The 20,134-nt window shown below is 39.1% G+C and overlaps 1 protein-coding gene across 5 annotated transcripts in view; it reads left to right on the forward strand.

Moving 5' to 3' along the window:
* LOC589156 (serine/arginine repetitive matrix protein 1) overlaps window positions 1-19,441 on the forward strand; it is a 63,075-nt gene extending 43,634 nt beyond the window's left edge. For 3 of the 5 annotated variants that reach the window (XM_011679417.2, XM_030977763.1, XM_795452.5), the window contains 4 exons: window positions 9,685-10,006; window positions 11,073-11,310; window positions 11,947-12,391; window positions 13,136-19,441. In XM_011679417.2, the coding sequence (XP_011677719.2) occupies window positions 9,727-10,006; window positions 11,073-11,310; window positions 11,947-12,391; window positions 13,136-14,710 (2,538 nt within the window). In that variant the 5' untranslated portion in view covers window positions 9,685-9,726 and the 3' untranslated portion in view covers window positions 14,711-19,441. Of the gene's footprint in view, window positions 1-2,406; window positions 2,618-9,684; window positions 10,007-11,072; window positions 11,311-11,946; window positions 12,392-13,135 lie in introns of those variants that run through there. The other 2 variants (XM_011679419.2, XM_003726137.3) reach the window with 2 other exon arrangements.
* The last annotated feature ends 693 nt before the right edge of the window (window positions 19,442-20,134 follow it).

The raw sequence follows: 20,134 nt of genomic DNA on the forward strand, positions 1-20,134 counted from the left end.
ACGAAATATTCATTTTTATACCCCCCAAAATGTGCATAGAAAATGAAAATAAATATTGATATATCAGCACATCAGAAATCTTAGCACGTATAATAGGGTTTTGTTTACGGTTAGGGTTAGGTTACTTGGGGTGATGTATTCATTCTTCAATCGTTCCTCTCTCGGCGTTTAGCGTTGATCGTTTTCCTTGAAAATTTCTGAATATTTTGTTAGTTCTGCAAGGTAAACGACCTACGATTCAACATTATTTGTTTTAATTTGAAAAGGGAAAACAATACCGTTATATATCTGGTATTGGAATGGCAATAACTTTGATATGTTTGATATTTGAATGGAAGCTCTTCGGCTCAAAGTGATCACGAATTGGAAATTGTGGAAGCAATATGGCAACAAGTCTAGACCGACTCAAAACTATGAGAAATTGAAGTTTAACTAAACATTCCGCGAAGTCGAATCAGAAGCCTACTACCGGTATACCGTTAACTATGATAAATGATATAAACCTGCTCAGCAAATATTGGAAACTTGAATTTATCTCTGCCTTACTTCTCCAACATCCTTCCCTCGCTTTTCCAATCCTTTTATTCTCATGAACCGTAAAGGTTTCTTATTTGGGGTTTTGAGGTCGGCGTTTTGTCAAGAGTGCACCCTTATTAACTTTCCGTTCAATATCTCCGTATGTTTTGGGGTCTTTGCGAGAGAAAAAAATAGTCGAAAAGAATGATTGCTTGCAAGCTCCCGAAATTTATAAAGATCTGTTGCTCCAGCTCTGCCCTGTGGACTAAATTACACCAGCCCAATAATAGCAGAATTGATTGATCAATGTATAGTCCCGATTTGCGGTCTCAAATACTAGGTCATAAATAAACACGATGTTTTCGTTCGCAATATTATCCGGACTGTGGGGAAGTCATGACAAAATAGAGTACTCCTTCCCCTTTCTATTTCTTTCATATGTTTTTTCTTCATCTCTCTCTCTCCTCTATGTGTCCCCCTCTCTGTCTCTCTCTTTCTCACTGCCTCTTGATCTATTCCATCATCTTCTCTGCTTCCCCTTCCCCCTTACCGGCATTTGTTGTCATGTTCGTCTGTCTGTCTGTGTCTGTCTTTCTTTCTCATCCCCTCTCTATTCAGCTCTCTTTCTCTCTCTCCTTCTACCCCCTCCGTCGTATTGCCCCCTCTCTCATGTCTATCTCTCTATTCTACGATCCCATCTCCCTCTACTTCATCCCTCTCCCTCTCTGTCTTAATCTCGCCCTCTCTCTCTCTTTGTCTCTCTCTCTATCCCCCTTTCTACCTCCCTTCCTCCCACTTTTTCTTTCTTTTACTTATGCGGTCTGCGTTACAAAAATAGATGTTTACGTGTTATTTGTTTCTCCCAAAACGTTAACATAACAAGACAATTAATTATTTGTTTCTCATCTGTGACGACTCGAACGGCATGTTTGGTAAAAGTTGCAACGACAAACAAAATTACAGAGGACATTATTTTCTTCGTACAATCCTCTTAACGGGTTTCAGTGTTTCCACTTAACATGCCACTTTTACAATTCAAGTGCTTGTGTTTTGACCATGATGGTTTTGATCAATGCCTTATCTTGTGCGGCTTCAATTAGCTAGAAATCGGAAGTGAAGGCATTTCCCATCATTATTATCATTATTAGAAGTTGTGTAATCTGCCTGGGGTGTAATAAGAAAATAAGCTAGAAATCGGAAGTGAAGGCATTTCCCATCATTATTATCATTAGTTGAAGTTGTGTAATCTGCCTGGGGTGTATTAAGAAAATTAGCTAGAAATCGGAAGTGAAGGCATTTCCCATCATTATTATCATTATTTGAAGTTGTGTAATCTGCCTGGGGTGTATTAAGAAAATGACCCTCATATTAGTCATTACTGAAACTAGATCACTTTTTCCCATCTCTCTCTCTCTCTCTCTCTCTGTAGTTGCCATCGCCTTTTATTTTCCTTAATGTCTGTTTTCTCCTCCCCAATTACCAATTTCTACTCCCAACTATTCTATCAACTTTATTCCCTTTTAACTGGTTTTTAAACTGTACGAAAACGTCTGGTATCCAATACTACCCCAGCCGTCATCAAGGTTACTTGTAAACACTCCTGGGAGTACAACACCCAATACGGCGACTGTAGGGTGAAGCCTAGCGCGACGCCGTCGCACGTGGGTTGGCAGCGATGACGTCAGCTGCTCTTGGGTTTGTAAGTAGCAGCCGCGAACTTTTCGCACGATTGCTTTTGCTCTCTCCCGCTCAAAAACATCAACTGGTCGCAACAGCCAGTCAGTGTGAGCCGAGGCGACTCGACGTAAGGGTGCTGCGAATACGGTAGCTCACCACTTACACACAACGTGGCATTTCCTCCTCCGTACCAAAGCGAAACCCACGCATACACACACAACACACGCCGCACAGGACATGCCGGATGCGACGCCAATCTCTCTGTTGAGCACGCCACACGTAGCCGGTTGCTGTTGACAGCATAAGATGTGAACTCATTGTGGCGCCTTTTTACAAACGATCTTCTACTCGTTGTTTTAATTCGAGGACCGTTTCGCGGGATATTTGCTCATTGTTTTTGACTTAGCATCACCTGTTTCAAACTGTGAGTATTCTTACTCTGTGTTTAGTTAATGACATTGATGATTGCAGCAAAAATGAACAGAAACTTCATTTTTCATCACACTTCTTAAAAGTTTTTACCCTCCATAACAGTAGATTCATAAATCATAATCTACGGAGTATTGAAAGGAATTTGGTCAAGATGGTACTTATTTTCCTGTATTTAAAACTCTGCTCTGCTATTGGTGAATGAAGTTATATCACGTGACTCTTATAACGATAGACATCATTGAAATCAATTTCCTTTGTAATTAAAGTGAATGGCTTATGAAGCCACACAAGTAAGGAAACGTCTTGGAGTTTAAGAAGAAAGACATAATATTTGCAAGTTATCAAATTATTGATTGATTTAATGATTTGAAGTAGTATTTTGATATCTTATAACATTGTAAAACTTACTAGCTTTCATTCTCTTGTTTCATAGCTAAGTTCAGTATAATCTTCCTATCAAAATGTTACTCTCATATAACAACGTAGATCACAACTGTAGCATATTAACGCACTTGAGAGAGAGAAATGAAAGGAGAGAGAGAGAGGGGGGGGGGGGGGAGGAAAGGAGAGAGAGAGAGAAAGGGGGAGGAAAGGAGAGAGAGAGGAAGGAAATGTAAGATGTATAAGAGAGAGTAAGAGAGAGTAAGAGAGAGTAAAATGTATAGTTACTCTTCGAAGTAATTAACATGTCGTAGTTTTTAATACCCTTTTAAATATTATTGATGAGTCCGTTGACGAAGTAAATGCAGGAAATATCCAGTTTGTTTCTTGTTTACTGTTCCAGTATAAGCGCATAATATGAACAACACAGTCATAATGACAGTTGACCCAAGTTGACCTAAGTTAAGTAGCAATGAATTATTTTATTGTGTTTTAATGGTATATATATTTTTGTTTTCTTCGACGTGATGATGAACGTGGTGGAAGTTGGAAATTCTCCTGCTCGCTTGTAAAACCTCTTTTAACTAAACAAAAGCAAATAGTCTCCTTTTGGGTAGCATTACCAGCATGTACGACACATCAAAAAGTGTAATCAAAATTCGTATAGGCCTATTTGGAGCGTGTAAATATTCTACTTTCAAAGTTTATATACTTGTAAGTGCTCTAAAGAATAGACACAAAGAAACGCTTGTGACCACAGTGCACACAACACATCTTTTATTTATCATTTCTTCACAATATATTACGGGAATTTCCTTAAAATATCTATATTTGAGTAGAGGAAAAGGTGAAAATACAAACAGATATCATTTCAATTCAATTCAATAATGGTTTACTATGCGATTTCAAAATACATGCATCGTAATTGTCATTTTACATGAAAAGCAGCAGCAGCTGTATTGTTCATGTTTTCATGTTGACATGATAAAGTGATAAATCGCATTTTTAAATATTGACCCGTTAAAAAGATTATTAAAAATACATTATTAAGAATGACAAAAGGGAGTTTTATACTCTCGTTTAGAAATGAATAAATTGAATTTTAAGACTGAGGACGGAAGGGGTGGGGTGGGGGGGGGGGGTAGTACACACAATGTACACAGGTGTTAATGGATTGGATGCATCATTGCGTGGTGGAAGCGTTTAATAATGCATGACCTAATGTAATATGATCATTTTCGTTTTTAATGTGTACTAGTCATGCGAGTATATTGTTAAAGGTTGATAATGTAGTACACACGAAAATGGTGTATGGGACTTACGTCACTGAACGCGCAAGTCGCATGAAGGGGGACGTTTGTGTACGATGATATTCTACCAAAATGGCATTAAAAAGGATGAGAAAACACAAATTATTCTCATCTTTGCCAGAACTAAACTTTCTCTTGAACAAACAGGAGGGGAACTACAGGCAATTTATGAATTATACATTTAACAGTTAACAACTAAGTTATTCATACCCTTTATAAATTGGATGGTTTTTTGTGTTTTTACTAACTCAAGAATGAAAGGTATAGACTAGTTAATTGAAGGCCTTTGTTGAATACTTTTAGATGTAAGATTTAATATGTCTCATCCTCAAGAAGCTCAACTCGGGGCAAAACGGTTTTACTTATCAAATTACATAACTTGGAAAGGGTATGAGTAATGTAGTTGTTACCGGTTTATACATAATCAGGGGACACGTAAATTCTGGAAGGATTTCTTTGGTATTCTCGGAATATATAAATCGGTTTTGCTGAGGAACAGATGGTAAATGTCTGGCGAATATAGAGCACCAGACAAAGTAACTAAATGCATAATTCCTAGCGATATCGGTCAATAAAATTGATGAATGCTGTTCAAATTTACTAGTAAAATCCTTTCATTCTCTGTATTACTTTTTTTTCTATCCTTCATTTTTTCGCACATACATGTAATTACAAATATGGAAAAGGGAGAGAGAGAGAGAGAGAGAGAGAAAAAAAGCGAGAGAGAGAGAGAGAGAGAGAGAGGGAGAGAGAGGGAGAGAGAGAGAGAGAGACGAATCAGGACTGACTAGTATTTTTGTCAAGTATATTGGTGTATACAAATATAACACTCAGGTGAAGTGATGCTATTCAAGGCATTTTAAATGGGATGAACGTCAATAGTCTAGATAAGACTAGTATTACGCATTGCACTAATGAGAGGGAGAGAGAGAGAGAGAGAGGCGTCAAAGAGAACACGAGGGTCAATTGGAAAGTACTTGCGTAACAGAAATACGAACGATAACAACATGGTAGAAAATGTCAAAAGTCAAAAAGTCAAACGTAAGAGATGGAGAAAGAGAGATAGGGAGAGAGAAAGAAAGAAGGAAAGGGACAAAAATAGGACAGATGGTATGGTGTAGAAAGTAATGTTGCTTAAAATGATAATTGATGAAGATAATTGGGATGACGTTGGAAGAAAACAAGAGGAGAAAGAAGATGGTGTCGTAATAATTGTTAGGAAATCATGGTTAATGACAAACATAGCAAAGGACGAACAGTCGTATGATGATGCTAAAAGAGAGAAAGTGCAAGAGAGAGGGAGAGAGAGAGAGAGAGAGAGAGAGATGGGGGATACATAATCAAGATTCTAGACATGGGGGAATTAAACGTAGGAATCAACTTGTAGCTTCATAATTCGATAACGCACAAAAATGAAAAAGAAAGAAAGAAAAGAGGGGGAAAAAACATTATATGACCTTGGCGTGAATGCTGACGTCTGTCGCGTGCTGTGACGTGCGAATACTATGACCATTTTACGACAATTATATATATTCCTTACATTTAGATTCCATATTCGTGCCGTTGAGACAAAGAAAACCTTTCACTATCACAACGTTCTTAACATGTATATTGTAGTATCAATGTTTATATTAAGAATCAACGCACTTGACCTTATTGCTGTGTGAATCGCTTTGCGCACGTATCATGGGTGGTACTCCCATTCCAGTTTAGAGTCACCTTTTAGTGACAATTTTTAAAATTATTTTTGTATTTAAAATAATTTCCATTACAAATTATACATCAGGAGAGAGTGTAATAATCACTGGAATATTTTAGGAGATTAATATTGCAGTACACTGTGCCGTTCGTGAATAAGAGCGATTCAATAGAAAATAATCTGTGGAGTCTCTAAATAGGCAATGCAGACTAAAATTTATAGTCACAATTTTCGTATTCAAATTTAAAATTCCTTGTTCATTCGTAATGATTTGAAGCTTCCATTCATACCGTCGCATTAAATAAACATTTTCATTTTGAAAGATTGAAAATATAGATAACTGTTGCCGTTTTGAGGATGAAATGCTGATTGATTTAGATCTTCAGAACTACTATAATGGTGAATAGGAAGCTAGCGTAAATGAATCATTATATTTGTTTTCCTTTATTGATGGTTTCAATTAAGTTTAATTGAAAATATCGTGATTTTGTCTATTCCAGAGAAAGTTAACCGCTTTCTTATTCAGTTATCATTTGGTTTGACAACACATAACAAATAAGTTAAAAAAATGAAATAACAAACACCAATATCGCGGAAGATACCAATATACATAATTATATGAGAATTCGAATATATTTCCAGTTTCTTTTTAAATTCGTGTTTTTTCACAAGATCTTATTTCCATTAATTGATTTTCATTTCGCAAATGTATTTTTTGAATATTATTTTTGAATGTAGACTTGGAAAATGTAAACATTAACATTTGATGGTAAATAACATTAGTTTGCTGTGATTCACGTATACAAAACGAACTAGTACAAAATAATATAGGTATGACTTTCATAAAATACTTTTATCTTAGGTATATCAAATACTAGCCTAAAAAGAGAAAGCAGATTTTAATGCAATTTGTTCGCCGAATTGCTTTCTAATTTAAGGTTTAAACGACTATTGTTGACAGAAAATTTCTCAAAAAACCGGAATTCTGAGTTATCTGACGTCATATTACAGACTGTATATAATGTTTATACATGTCAATATATTTATAACTATATGAACACAATATGACTTCTAATACTGTATCATCATTATCTCTCGTAATTAATAATTACGTGATATTGACAATGGATTTGGAATATTCATTGTTTCTGTCATTTATTTCATTTCAAATATTTCCTATAACCTTTCGTAATAAGATTTTCTTTTTAGTGCATTCAATGCATTTAATTCTAGAAACACGGATATGAGATTTGTGGGTTCTGTCATCATAATAATAAAGGAAAGGTGAACGTAAACGAGAATGACATTGTTTCTCCGTGCACTGCAAAGGGGGAGAAGCGCCTTTAAATCCCTCCATGGATTGAAAACATCCGCAGTAAAGGATGTTTTGATTGTATCCACTCTGACAAGATTTGTAAGCGGTTAAAAGCATCTCAAACGATAATTCAAAGGGTTTTCCCTCTATATGATTCCAATATAGATAGATACAGAGACCTTTCGGATTCACCCTCATCTTTATTCATTGGGATACACTTTTAACTTCTCTCTTCTATATCTGCCGGGCGCTAAAATTAGATCATCTACGTACGTACTTCTCTGCCGCACAACCGTGCGTTCGGGGTATTTTATCATGTATGCAAATAAGACGGACGTCACACTCGCGATCACATTTAGTCTCGGTGAACAGGCTGCGGAGACGTGCGTCGCTCCTTAACTCGCTCTGATGACTGTGTAATGAGGCGTCGTTGTTGAGATGCATGCGGCGTGACGCCTGTCTCGTGCGACTAATGCGGAAAGGGAGCCCCTTTTTATCGTTGTGAATAAACAAGGTTTCGAAATAGAAACAGCCGTGAGCATATCCGAACCGCGAATAACATCAGTCGGGTTATTCAGCGATCGTTCGCCTATTTTTTCCTCTCTCCCCCTTTCTTGCCAATTACTATATTTAGTGTTCGCGCGTTGCCATGGTAACTGCCGCTTTCCTCTTAATCCCAGAAACAGGAACCATTGGCTTTATAAGTCCGCTGGATTGTGGTCCAAAATAGCTCTCCTCTAAAGACGTGGGATAAAGAAAGGTATGGCAAATGTCGCAGATATATTTACGTCCTTTCTAATTCCAAACGGAGGACTTAAAAAAAAATCAACAACCGCGCGAACTAGATCAGTCATACAACTAAGCGGACGTGAGGAAAAAAGAAAACAGAAAATGAGACTGAAGAGAGAGAGAGAGAGAGAGAGAGAGAAAGGGCTGACGGCTTATTTTTGCTTCTATTTCTTTTCACGGTGCTCGATTTAGCGTTTATCTTCTTCGTTGATATTGGAGTGTATTTTTAAAACTGTTTGAGTTTAAAGAGACATGATCAAGGGCACGGTGCTTGAATTTATTAGTCGTAATTTCCATTGTGTCACCCCCCCCCCCCCTATTCCTGTTTCCGATGTAATTGTGGCTTTTTTTTTTCCTCCGTTGATTGAAGATGTTCTGACGTTTTTCATGACCGAGTTTTGGTATCACGTTCTTCTTTTTTATTCACTCTTGCTTTTATTTTCCTCATTATATTGTTCAGAGTAAAAGAAGGTTTATAATAAAATAAAATCCAGGTTTCCTCTCTCTTCTCTCTCGTCTTCTCTTCTATCTTTTTTCTCTCGTTCTCTTCTGTCTCCATCTCTCTCTCTCTCTCTCTCTCTCTCTCTCTTATGTTTCTCTCCTCTCTCTTCTCTCTCTCTCTCGTCTCTCTCTCTCGTCTCTCTCTCTCCATCTCTCTCGGTTTGGTTCGGTAATTTGTTTTTTGTATGAAAATGAAATGCATACGCAAACAATATAATTGTAAACAAAATTTAAATTTAATTAATACACAAGTGAAGTCAAGAGTTATAAAGGACGACTGGATAGCTCAGTTCAGAGCCAATAATACAATCGCTCTTTTTCTTTTTTTGAGGTCGGAAAAAATAAAGTCTCTCCTCTTTCAACCTTTCTCTTATTCTCACATTCGTTTGATCTCTCTCCAATTTCATATTTTACAATGATGAATAAATTATGATTCCATCTTATACCAAGGCGTCTTCGACAAACCCGGTAGTTATCACCGATCTTGTGTTGACCATTTTACTTAGTTAGCATTCGAAATATGGGAACATTACAATGAGATACTGTATAATCTGAATATATGATTTGTATGCGGTTACCAATCGGATATTGAAATTTTCCTTTAGGTGATTTATCGAAAGCCGCTGGATTCTTGGTATTCATATCAATCGATTAACGGCATTTTCAGTATCTGTTAGCATATTCATTTATGATGATAGTTGTTGCTACTGTTCTTAAATGTATGTATTTGTTTGTTATTATCACTTAATATATATAAATATAATATTTAATTCATCTATTTATATAGGCATAGTTTTTGTAATTTATTTATCTTTATTATTTTTTTTCATAATTGTATTTTTATTTTTTATTTTTATTTTTTATTTTTTTGTTGGGGGGGGGGGGGGGGGGGTACGTCCTTCATCTATGGTCATAACAATGTTTACAAAATATTCTCATGTTTTGAGTTTAAGCCTACATCCAATTTTTGATACGGGTATAGGGGAATGTCACACGCCCCTTCGGTCTTAACATACTCTTTTAACAATGTTCCCTATTTATCTCTTTATGTTTATCTCCATCAGATCGGCTTATTTTTCTACGCCACTAAAACGCACTTGTAATTGATGCCTTGTCCGCCACCCGCCACCACCACGCTAAGCAGCACCCCCAACATCGGGGTCTCACCTGCCTGCACCGCTGCTGTTACCAGCATTGTCCCCGGGCTGCCCTTGTCCCTGCAGCCCCCACTCCCATCGGCGGAGCTCCTCCTGCAGTACCGTAGGATGGAACAGCCCATGGGGCCACCGACTCAAATACCGCCTTCGCCATCACACCACTCGACTGGTCCGGTCCCGCCTGGTCAAGGACCCCTGGCGAGCCCAACCGTCCCGTTATGGAACTCGAGTAAGCACCAGTTCTTTTCTTCTTCTTTTTTCCAAAGAAAATTTTTATTCAATCATTCTTGAGCAAGAACAAAACAATAGATTTAAACAAATTACATGTTGTGACTTAACGGTAAAAAAAACATTGTTACATCTGTTGCACATGTCTTCATTTATCAAGTAATGCAACAAATTCATTGCGTTTGATAGAAAGAACCCGATCGACTTCATAACAACGTTTAAGCTCTTTTCGGTTCTTTCAGTTCTTTTCCTCTACAAGTCTTTCGGCTAGATTTTATCATGCCAAGGACGTTTTGCAATACAGTGCGTCCGAGAAAAAACGAAACCGAGAACTATCGATGTTTTATCATAACTTAATCACAATTATAATTAATAAATTACACATATTTGGAAAGCTTAGATACTCCTCTTTCATTTGATGCAACTCATATGCATTTTTCACGCATGAGTGATTAAAAGCAATTTGAAGAGAGAAAACCGAAAAGTCATTTGGCGGGCGGTATCTGAATTTCAAGGAGAAAATCACATTCCTAGAGAGTTCAATTTCTGATCTTTCATATTACACCTCAATCAGGAAAAATGAGCTAGGAATAACAAAGTTCTGTTTGTTTAAAAAATGCTTGCATTTCCATAATTTGATCAAACGAGTTCGTTTTCACTGGCTACCTGCCGTAGCAACAAACAGAGTTGACAAAAGACTTAACTCCTTTGCGTTGAAGATCAGCCAGGCATCAGGTCTTTCGTCTTCTTTGTGCATGGCTGATCGGCAACTTGTGCTGACCTATTCCGAGGTATTTACCGAGCTCAGAAAATGATATTGTTTAACCAGAAATCTTTAGCATGAAACGTTCACAAATTCTGCTGGGCGGCAATTTTCGCAGCAAGAGACCACTGCGATTTGAAAATAAAATGTATCATCGATTTCGATTCAATATCACCACTAGCGAAACTCGCTAATTCATGCACGAAAATTTCTGGTTATGCAGTACTAATGTTACACAGAGCTCAAGAGGTGCTTACGTGGTTTTTTCCTTTGCTAACTCTTGCTATCCCTCGCCTCATTCGAGGTGGTGTTGCTTACCCAGACTGGGCCTACAAACCAGAGTCGAGTCCCGGCAGCCGTCAGATCCAGCTCTGGCACTTCATCCTCGAGCTCCTGCAGAAGGAGGAGTACCGTGACGTGATCGCCTGGCAGGGCGACTACGGCGAGTTCCTCATCAAGGACCCGGACGAGCTTGCCCGGCACTGGGGCATGCGGAAGTGCAAGCCCCACATGAACTACGATAAACTCAGCCGCGCTCTGAGGTGAGTACCAGTGGGCGTTTCACAGAACTTGTCATCAGTGACAAATGACAGTTTTTGTTATAAGCTACTTAAATCCTTGCTTCTGATTGGTTATCAGCAGATTTGTCACTGATTTGTGTCGTTTGTCATTGAAAAAGGCTTTGTGAAACGGGTCTCAGAAGAATTATAAATCTGATTGTAGGAAGTGGTTTCTCAGGGGTAATCATACATTCTACCAATTCTATCCCGGTGGCGAATCTTCTCCCGAAATAAACTGATCACAGTTATCTCTGCTAGGTCTCGTCTCATCTGAGTTATTCCGGTTTCGGAAAATTTCCCAACATGTTTTTCTTTTCGTTTTTGCCTCCTGAGGAATGGATGGCTCACGCATTAATTGGGAATCCCATGATGTCCGGTCGTAGGTTTAAGGGGCTTTTTGGAATTTATTTGAGACATAATGTTGTGTCCCAAGATGAAGCAAAACAAAAAGGATTCATGGCCGTCAAACTAAATCATTAATAAATATTTATGCCATGATAATGCTGTCAAATTAAAAATATTCTGTCCATGTACTCGCTTATTGTATGATTATTATTCGGTTGATGTTATTGCAATGATTTCAATCCATAATGTTTGTTCTAAATTTGCCTGTTTCAGATATTACTATAACAAGCGGATCTTGAACAAAACCAAGGGCAAGCGCTTCACCTACAAATTCAACTTCAGCAAGCTGATTCTAGTGAACTACCCGGGAACCGACCTCAAATATGTGCCTCCGTTCATCCCGCAATCTCGGGGTGGAATCGGCTCCTCCTCGGAAGACCCGAACATGGACGAAGAGCCGAGCACACCTTCGCATCTGACGAAGGAAGGCGGATCGTGCAGCGACTCGGGCGAGTCACTGGACGGCGACGAGAAGCAAGGCAGCCGCCGGCACCGCTCCCATAGCCTCGGGGATACGGATCCGACGTCGACCATGACCGTGCACCCTCCTACGCCTACACATCATGCCTTGCCGCCGGGTTTCAGCGAACATCAGCAGAGACTAGCCGGTCTGATGAGCCCTAATCTACGACATAACTACAGTGGACCTGCCTTCCAGGTAAATGCAATCATATTCCTGTCCTATCGCATTTCCATTCATTCTGTCTTTAGTAAGGATCGGGAGGAACCCTCTTTTATACCCAACCACATAGGCCCGAATTCACAAAGGACAAACATTGGTTTTCGTACGTCATATGACGAGTTTCGACGCGTTTTTCAAACCAGGTTTGTAAAAAACGCGTCAAAACGCGTCATATGACGTACATAAACCGAGGTTTGTCGACAAACCGAGGTTTGTGAATTTGGGCCACAGGGACTTGCCAATCCGTAAGTGTAGCCTACTTAAATGAGCAAACATCAAATAGTCTCATTGTCCTTATGTCCTAGAGTCCATATCAGGAATCGTTTGGCTATGTCTCATTGAAAAGAACATATCTAAAGAGACAACTTTGTGAAATACTCTTGCATTAGATTATTCTATAAGTCATACCACCCTTTACCGAAATTAAATTAGAAAGTCCTTTCGTATTATTGAAATTCTGGATTATTTCATTAGGGCTTTTCCCACTACAATAATGTTTGATTGATGAGTTGTACAACAGTTGGTATCACATCTTGCTACCTTGTTTGGCGTTCAACAATAAAGGATAGAGCAACGTCGATCTGGCGCTGCTCAGTAGCTGCCGGGCTCACGATCAATTGGGCAAAAAGAATTTCCATTTTCGGTTTAACTTAATAACATTTGGAGAGGACTTTAAAAGATTATTATTATTATTATCTTTTGTTTATTTCGCCCTTTCAGATGATGCGGCCAGCATCCATCTTCTCCCACTCTCTACCGGCCAGTCCTTGCTATTTATCACCGCTACCCAGCCCATCGTCAACCATGAGCCCGCTCCTATCGGCACCCGGTCACCCGCATGGTCCACCGAGGTTTACCTACACGCCGGCAGAGATACAACGCGCTCACCAGGAGGCCCAAACCCAGGCAGCGCTGGCCCGGTTAGAGCACGAGCGCGTCGCCCAGCTCCGTGTGGCTGACGCCCATGCTCGGGCCTTCCCTCTTTCTGTGCCTGCATCGCCGGGGACGCTTTGGCGCACGCATACCGAGAACGAGATGCGCATCAGGAATCTGGAGCTGACCGCGGCCGAGAAGCTGCAGCGACAGGAGGAACAGAAGCGACAGGAAGAACAGAAGCGACATGAGGAACAGAAACGGCAAGAACATAATCGGCAAGAGCTGAATCGGCAGGAGCTGAAACGACAAGAGCAGGTACGGCAAGAGCAGCAACGACAAGAGTTGCAGCGGCAAGAGCTGGAACAAAGGTTAGAGACTCAGAGATTACAGAAGTCCCCCGAAAAGGAACAGTCGATACGAATCCCAGAGAGACCGTTGCAGTCCGAACTATACTTGCGTAGAATGACTGAGAAGAAACAGGCTAGCGAGCGTCGCATCCCACCAGCTATCACCATAGATGACAGAAACGTCACCAACTCTATAAACGTTCGGAAAACACCCGAACCAGCGCCGTGTACGATTACTAGCCCACCGGAAGAGCGGTGCGAACGCGAGAAGCCGCGTCGGAAGACACCCCCGCCGCCTCTCAAAGTTGACTCCAAACAACTCCTCTTTGATATCAAGCCGCCCAGCAGCGCTCCGCCTATCAACGACAGGCTGGACGCTCGACGCTTTGGACCTGGGTTCAGGGGAAGTCCGGGTCCCCCTCGTAGGGTCATTGTCCACACCAGTAACGAGAGCCGCTCTGAGGAGGATCTCCTAGATACCGACGATAATAACTCGAACTGCAATCTAGATTCAGTTCCAATCAAACTCCGCTTCAAACGCAAATGGAACCGCGAAAGCGCACGCACGCCTTCTTTTGCAGACAACAACGACACCAAATCTCCCAAGATCTTCTTTGACTCCAGCCCTTCCTCGCGCTCCTTGCCTTGTACCCCAACTCAACGACAGATGGGGACATTTTTCCAGTTCCCGAGCCCGATGGAGACACAGACTGAACACGAGCCCTCTACGATGCAACCACCCAAAATCAAGGAGAAGGATTCCTTGCGTCGTTTCAGAGACTACTACTTTGAAACCAACCATGGCACAAAGGACAGTAGCAAATCATTACAGGAGCCGGAGAAGCGGCCGAAGGAACGCGTCTTAAGTATAGAATCCATCATAGCGAAAACGGAACCACTGCGCCCAGTACCCAATATGCGAAGCTCCAGTAGTGCACCTAGTATCGCCACCACCAGCAGTAGCAGCACCAGCACTAGCAGCATTAGCAGCAGCATCAGCAGCAGCACGAGCATCACTGAACCTGACAAAAGTGAAACTGATGTTGAGAAACCCGCAACCGCTTCCCAATAATAATTATAAGAGCGTGTATAGTTATGCCTTATATATTTGTAGACAGGCAGTTATGCGTATTTAAATTTGTGTCCAGCAGAGAGTGCTTTATACTCGGTATCTTCCCTTTAAATTAGTAGCATATTGTGATGTTTCTGCGTCTTTTTTGTTCAAAATTTGCAAAGGGAGTAGGCAATCATGTCCCCAATCTCTCCCTCGTCATAGTGTTTAATCGACCTTCGTACAGAAGTGAACGTTTCCCATGTGATATACGGAGGACAGATGTTCGTTTCAAAATCTCTAATTGTAAACTAGTAGTGTAGTCCATATTTTGTTTTGTTTGTTTATTTGCTTTTTATTTATCACGTAACCGCACACTATACCCGGTGTTCCTGATGAAAGAAAATCCAAGATTACCGGTCCATAGCTCAATAATTTCCAATTATTCCTTGGTTAGTGTATATATCATAAGACACCTCCGTTCTCTTCTTCCACACGACACCAAACACGTGATCAAGAAGTCACGCATGATGAATTTCAGACAGCCCGAAATGGCAGTTTCCGAAACCCAATTGTCCAAAATAAATGGATGACCATTACGTTTGCGTCACTAATTTGAAATTTCTTAATGACATCCAAAATAAAACATATTAAAATATCCGATCATGAGCACCACTTTTTTTAATTTCCCAGATATTGTTGTAGCCGGGTCGAATAGTGTGTCGATGTGTTAGGTTCAATGCTGGAAAAGTAGCGAGCAGTACCGATTTCATTTTTTACGGCGTTTTAAAATGTTCTGAAAATCGTAACTTGGCAGCGTCTTTTACTGCTTTATCTTGACTTCAAAATGGCCTTTTCATGTTTAATATTTCCTCCTTTTCTCCCTCTTCTATCTCTGTCTCTTAATTTCCGATTGTCTATATTCCACTGACACTATTTCTGCTTCTTTCCTTTCCTTTGTTAACTTATGCGCTTTGTTTTATCTAGCCATCTAAGTTGTTTTGTTCAAATATGGCTTTCCATGCCAAAGACTGTCTGTCAACGCTTCGTTTTACTCTAACTTAATATGGTGTTATGTAAATTATGTATGGTATTTATGCCTTTCATTCTAATGTTTTTCTTCGTCTTTTGAAAACGTAACTCAAAATGGCTGATCACTACGAAAATTGAACAGGGTCCGAGTGGGCAGACTAGAGTCTTGAGAACATAATGATGTTTAGAAAAAGATTAGAAATAATTAGTTCTGAAGTAAACCACTCGATTTTGGGTGACTTATAAATTATATTGTTAAATATAGAACAGCGAGCTGAAATCTTTCAAAATGTTTGGGATGGGCGTAGGCTCGGTGTAGACTTTTTTCTTCTGTTTAATTGCCGAATCATTGAACACTTTTTATATATGTGATGTTTATGAATTATGTTCTATTTTTATCGCACTATACGAGACAATTATTTTATGACTTGAAGTTGATTCAAGGTTTGATACATATCATACGCTTCCGTCTTGAAATGGTAACTATTTTGTGTAACGTTTTATGAATACTTTTTTGTGCATTTTAAAGGAAAAATGATATCTAATTTTGTTCTGTCTCTGCACACGTACAATAGGGTTTGTTAAGTATGCAGGTGTGTCGACGTTTATAGATGTTTTGAACGTTGTACCCGTCGCATATAGGAGGCGCCATTTCAATTGCGTCTTTTCTATTGCGTCAATTATATTGCGTCATTTCGATTGCGTCATTTTCAAGTACGTCATTACCTGCGCTAATTAAGCATCTGAAGCCACTAGCGCATGCGCCAGCATTTCACGGCAGATTTGCACTCTTCATTTTGCATTCACTTTTAATGTGACGTCACTCTAACACGTCGCGTCATAGACTGCGCCATTCACCGACGCAACCCTACGTCAGCAAAATGACACCTCGTGTGCAACAGTCATTAGTAGATATGTTAGTGTTTTATTACCATTAATGTTATTATCAGTCATTTATTTATTTCTTTTTAAAGTGTAAATCGGAAACGTTTGGCGCTGGCGTCCTCTTTAAAAAAATACACTCGGGAAACGGTGTGGTGTGTTCGTTTGTATTTTCATCTTTCTTTCAAGAAAAACGTTTAGCCATGCTATTCGCTGCGACTCCTTTGTATTTATAATAAGTAGATCATATTTTAGATGACATTATTATAATATGTCTTGAAAGTAAACGCTCCTTGTCGCTTCCCGCTGTACGTGATGCGTTCACTATTTGAATATAGCAACCACGTTTGTGCCGATATTCACGGGGTAAAGTTGTGTGATGTATAGCTTATGTAAAGTCAAAACGTCGTGCACTGACTGTAAGTAATGTGTATACGTAAATTGACATGTTATTTATATGTACATGTATGTGTATACGTAACGAGGTTAAGTACGGTTTCTCTTTTTTGTTCGAAAGCGGATCGTCGTTCGACTTCTTATTTTTTACTCTTTTCAGCGCATTTTCAATCGAATTCGATGATTCGGGAGTTGGAAATCCTTCATTCATTATGTCCAATATGCTGCTTTCATTTTGTTTTGAATGTTGTTGTCAGCATTCCAAAGTGTGATTGTATGGTAACCATTAGCAACCCCTCAGCATCCATGCAGTTTCCTGTTTCCATGGTAACAGCCTGTAGAATGACTGATTGCGTCTTTGCCCTAAATCTAGAATCCTCATTATTCTTGCCCTTCTACCTTTTTTTCCCTTCATTTTTCGCTGTTTAAAGAGAGAGTTGAGCCCTGGGAAGAGTGAACAAAAATAACCTTTTCATTCGATTTTTTTAATGTAAGGGTGGAAGAGTATCATGGAAAAAAGATGACTCTTTAAATGCCAACAAATTCGAAAAATAAATATTATAAATGTAATATTATTTTTATTGTTCAAATAAAAGCATGGACCTAACTTTCATGCCACATGTTTGTGTAGTCCCATATACACGATTGTGTGTACAGTGCAATTGACTTTTTGCCAGACTTGGCCAATTTCATATCTTTAATTGGTTGATGATTCCAAAACCTCACTGTATACACCAATACTATTGTGCCTACGTGATGAACCTTTCCAAATTGCATGACCAGAACTCAACTTGATCTTTAATTTGATGTGAACTTCCGTCTTTCCTTAACATCGACCGTCGTCTGCTTGCTTTCCGGTTATGTCTTTTTTTCTTTTTTTCTCTTCCGTATTTTGCTTTCTTTCCTTCTTTCTCATCTCTCTCTCTCTTCTTTATGCTCGTTTCCTCATCGATATATATTCCCCTCTGATCATCTTCCCCGTTTAAATCGTATTTCTTCCTCGTCTTCGTCTTTCCGCTTTACATTCTTAATCTTCTCTTCTTCTTTCTCTCCGATCTACTACATTGCACCTGATAAACAATTCAGAGTATGCTAATTTCGGGTCTTCTTATTCTTCTTCTTCTTTCTCTTTCTCTTTCTCTTGTTTTTTCTTCTTCTTGACTGTCGTACATTTCGTCTTCCTTTCCTTTCTTTTCATCCCGCGTTTTTTCTTTCTTCGTCTCCTGTCAAAAAAAAAAATTCTGCCCTCAGATGCTTTCCTTCTCATTACATTTTCTTCTTTCTAGCTGTTTCTCATTCTTTTCTTTCTCTATCCTAACACTTCTCCTCCTCTTCCTCCTCTCCCTCTCCCTTTCCCTTTGCCATTTGTAATGCTAACCATCTTCTCTCTTTGTCATGAGTCTATTTCTTTCTTTTCTCCTCGTTCTCTCATTGATATTTGCCCAGGGGTTTGTGGTATTGGTGCCACACACTAAAACTAAAACGATTCGAATATTTCGATGATTAAACTACAACAATACGTCAAATTATTGATCATAATTATTAATGTAAAGAAAAGACAAACCAAAATAGAAATAAACGCAACCAGAGGCCTGCGAAATTATGATTTTGTTTTGTTTTCTTCTTCTTTCAGACGAAAAAATAGGAAATTAGATTGCATTTCGCTTTCGGGTCCTGCTTTGTAGTTATTCTACGTATATAGATCATACGAATTCGTATTTTGATGAGACTTTCACATTCTCTCATCGCGTAGAACATAATGTGCCGCATACTGAAAAAAACATTGATTGCATTTAATTAAAACTATTTATTGTTATGCGTGATTTAAATCTACCATATAAATGGCAAAATACCAAGATCATGTGGATATTAAAATAATATTAATCATTTTTATTTGAAATACTCGATTTTAAGAAAACGATGTCAAATTTGACCTTAAAATCAGTGATATTGAATGTGCATATCACCACTATGACGGTTAAATAATGTTCATTTGTGATTTTAAGTCATCGATTTTTACTTCATGCCGAAACTCGTTAAAAATCTTATGGCCATTAATTTAGGCAGATGATTGTTCAAAACATGATTTTATTAATGTCTTCTTCATACGTGACAATAACAATCAATTATGTAGCTGCAGCGTATATTTGATCACTTGACTTGTACACGCCGTAATATTTTAATTTTCTTTCATATTTTGTAGCAAATGCTTGCTTTATTATGGAGGAAAAACAGATGTAAAATGCGATATTTTTATTAAAAAGAATGTTTCTCTTTTTCGGTAAGTTTTGTGTACAGTATGTTCTCATTTTTTAGTCACAGATAATCTTATTTTGTGTATGGAATTATATTGTACATCTTTAACACGTGTAAATGATATCGCCGATGACTAAGTACAAAATATTGTTTATTAAATTGCAATGACACTTTGGTAAACAAAAACAATGTGTTCTGTGTGTATTGTTTCTTATAAGGTATTATGATGGACAGTTTCGTCGGTGTCATATGCGAGAATCGGAGGCAACGTCAATTCCCGCATACAATTATTGAGAAGCAAATTATGGCACATTTGAGTTGTTGAAAAAAACTGGTGTCTATAAACATCAATTTTGTTTATTTCATTGTCCCCACCTCTTCATTATTCTTGTTTTTGTATTTTCGGGGAAAAAAACAACAACGATCAGAAAGGAAATCTGGGTGCCGTAACACAAAGGTTTGCAATCTATTGCAAATTTGAAACAACGATGGGATAATGTTCAACCTTTTTGAAGGGGTTAGCCTCGCTAGTCATAATGAACTCTATTCATAACGTGGAACTCCCTATATCAGTGGCGGATTCAGGGGCACGTGTCCCCCGGTTTAAAAAAGGGGGAGGGGGAAGCGGGAAAAGAAAAGGGAAGAGAGAAAGAAGAAGAAAAGAGGGAGAGGAGAAAAAGGAGGGGAAAGAAGAAAAGGGGGGGGGGGGAGATGGATGATATTATAAGAAAGTGTTTTTTTTACCGACAAAGGGGCAGGGGGGCACGCAATTTTGCAGTGCGCGTGACATGGAGTCCCTCTTGCCAGGCGTGTAGCCCCGTCCCCCCCCCCCCCACAAACAAACAAAAAGCACCAGAAGAATAGTAAAGGGGGAAAGAG

Source organism: Strongylocentrotus purpuratus, unplaced genomic scaffold, assembly GCF_000002235.5.
Source record: "Strongylocentrotus purpuratus isolate Spur 01 unplaced genomic scaffold, Spur_5.0 spur5_scaffold_1, whole genome shotgun sequence".
Taxonomy (NCBI): Eukaryota; Metazoa; Echinodermata; class Echinoidea; order Camarodonta; family Strongylocentrotidae; genus Strongylocentrotus; species Strongylocentrotus purpuratus.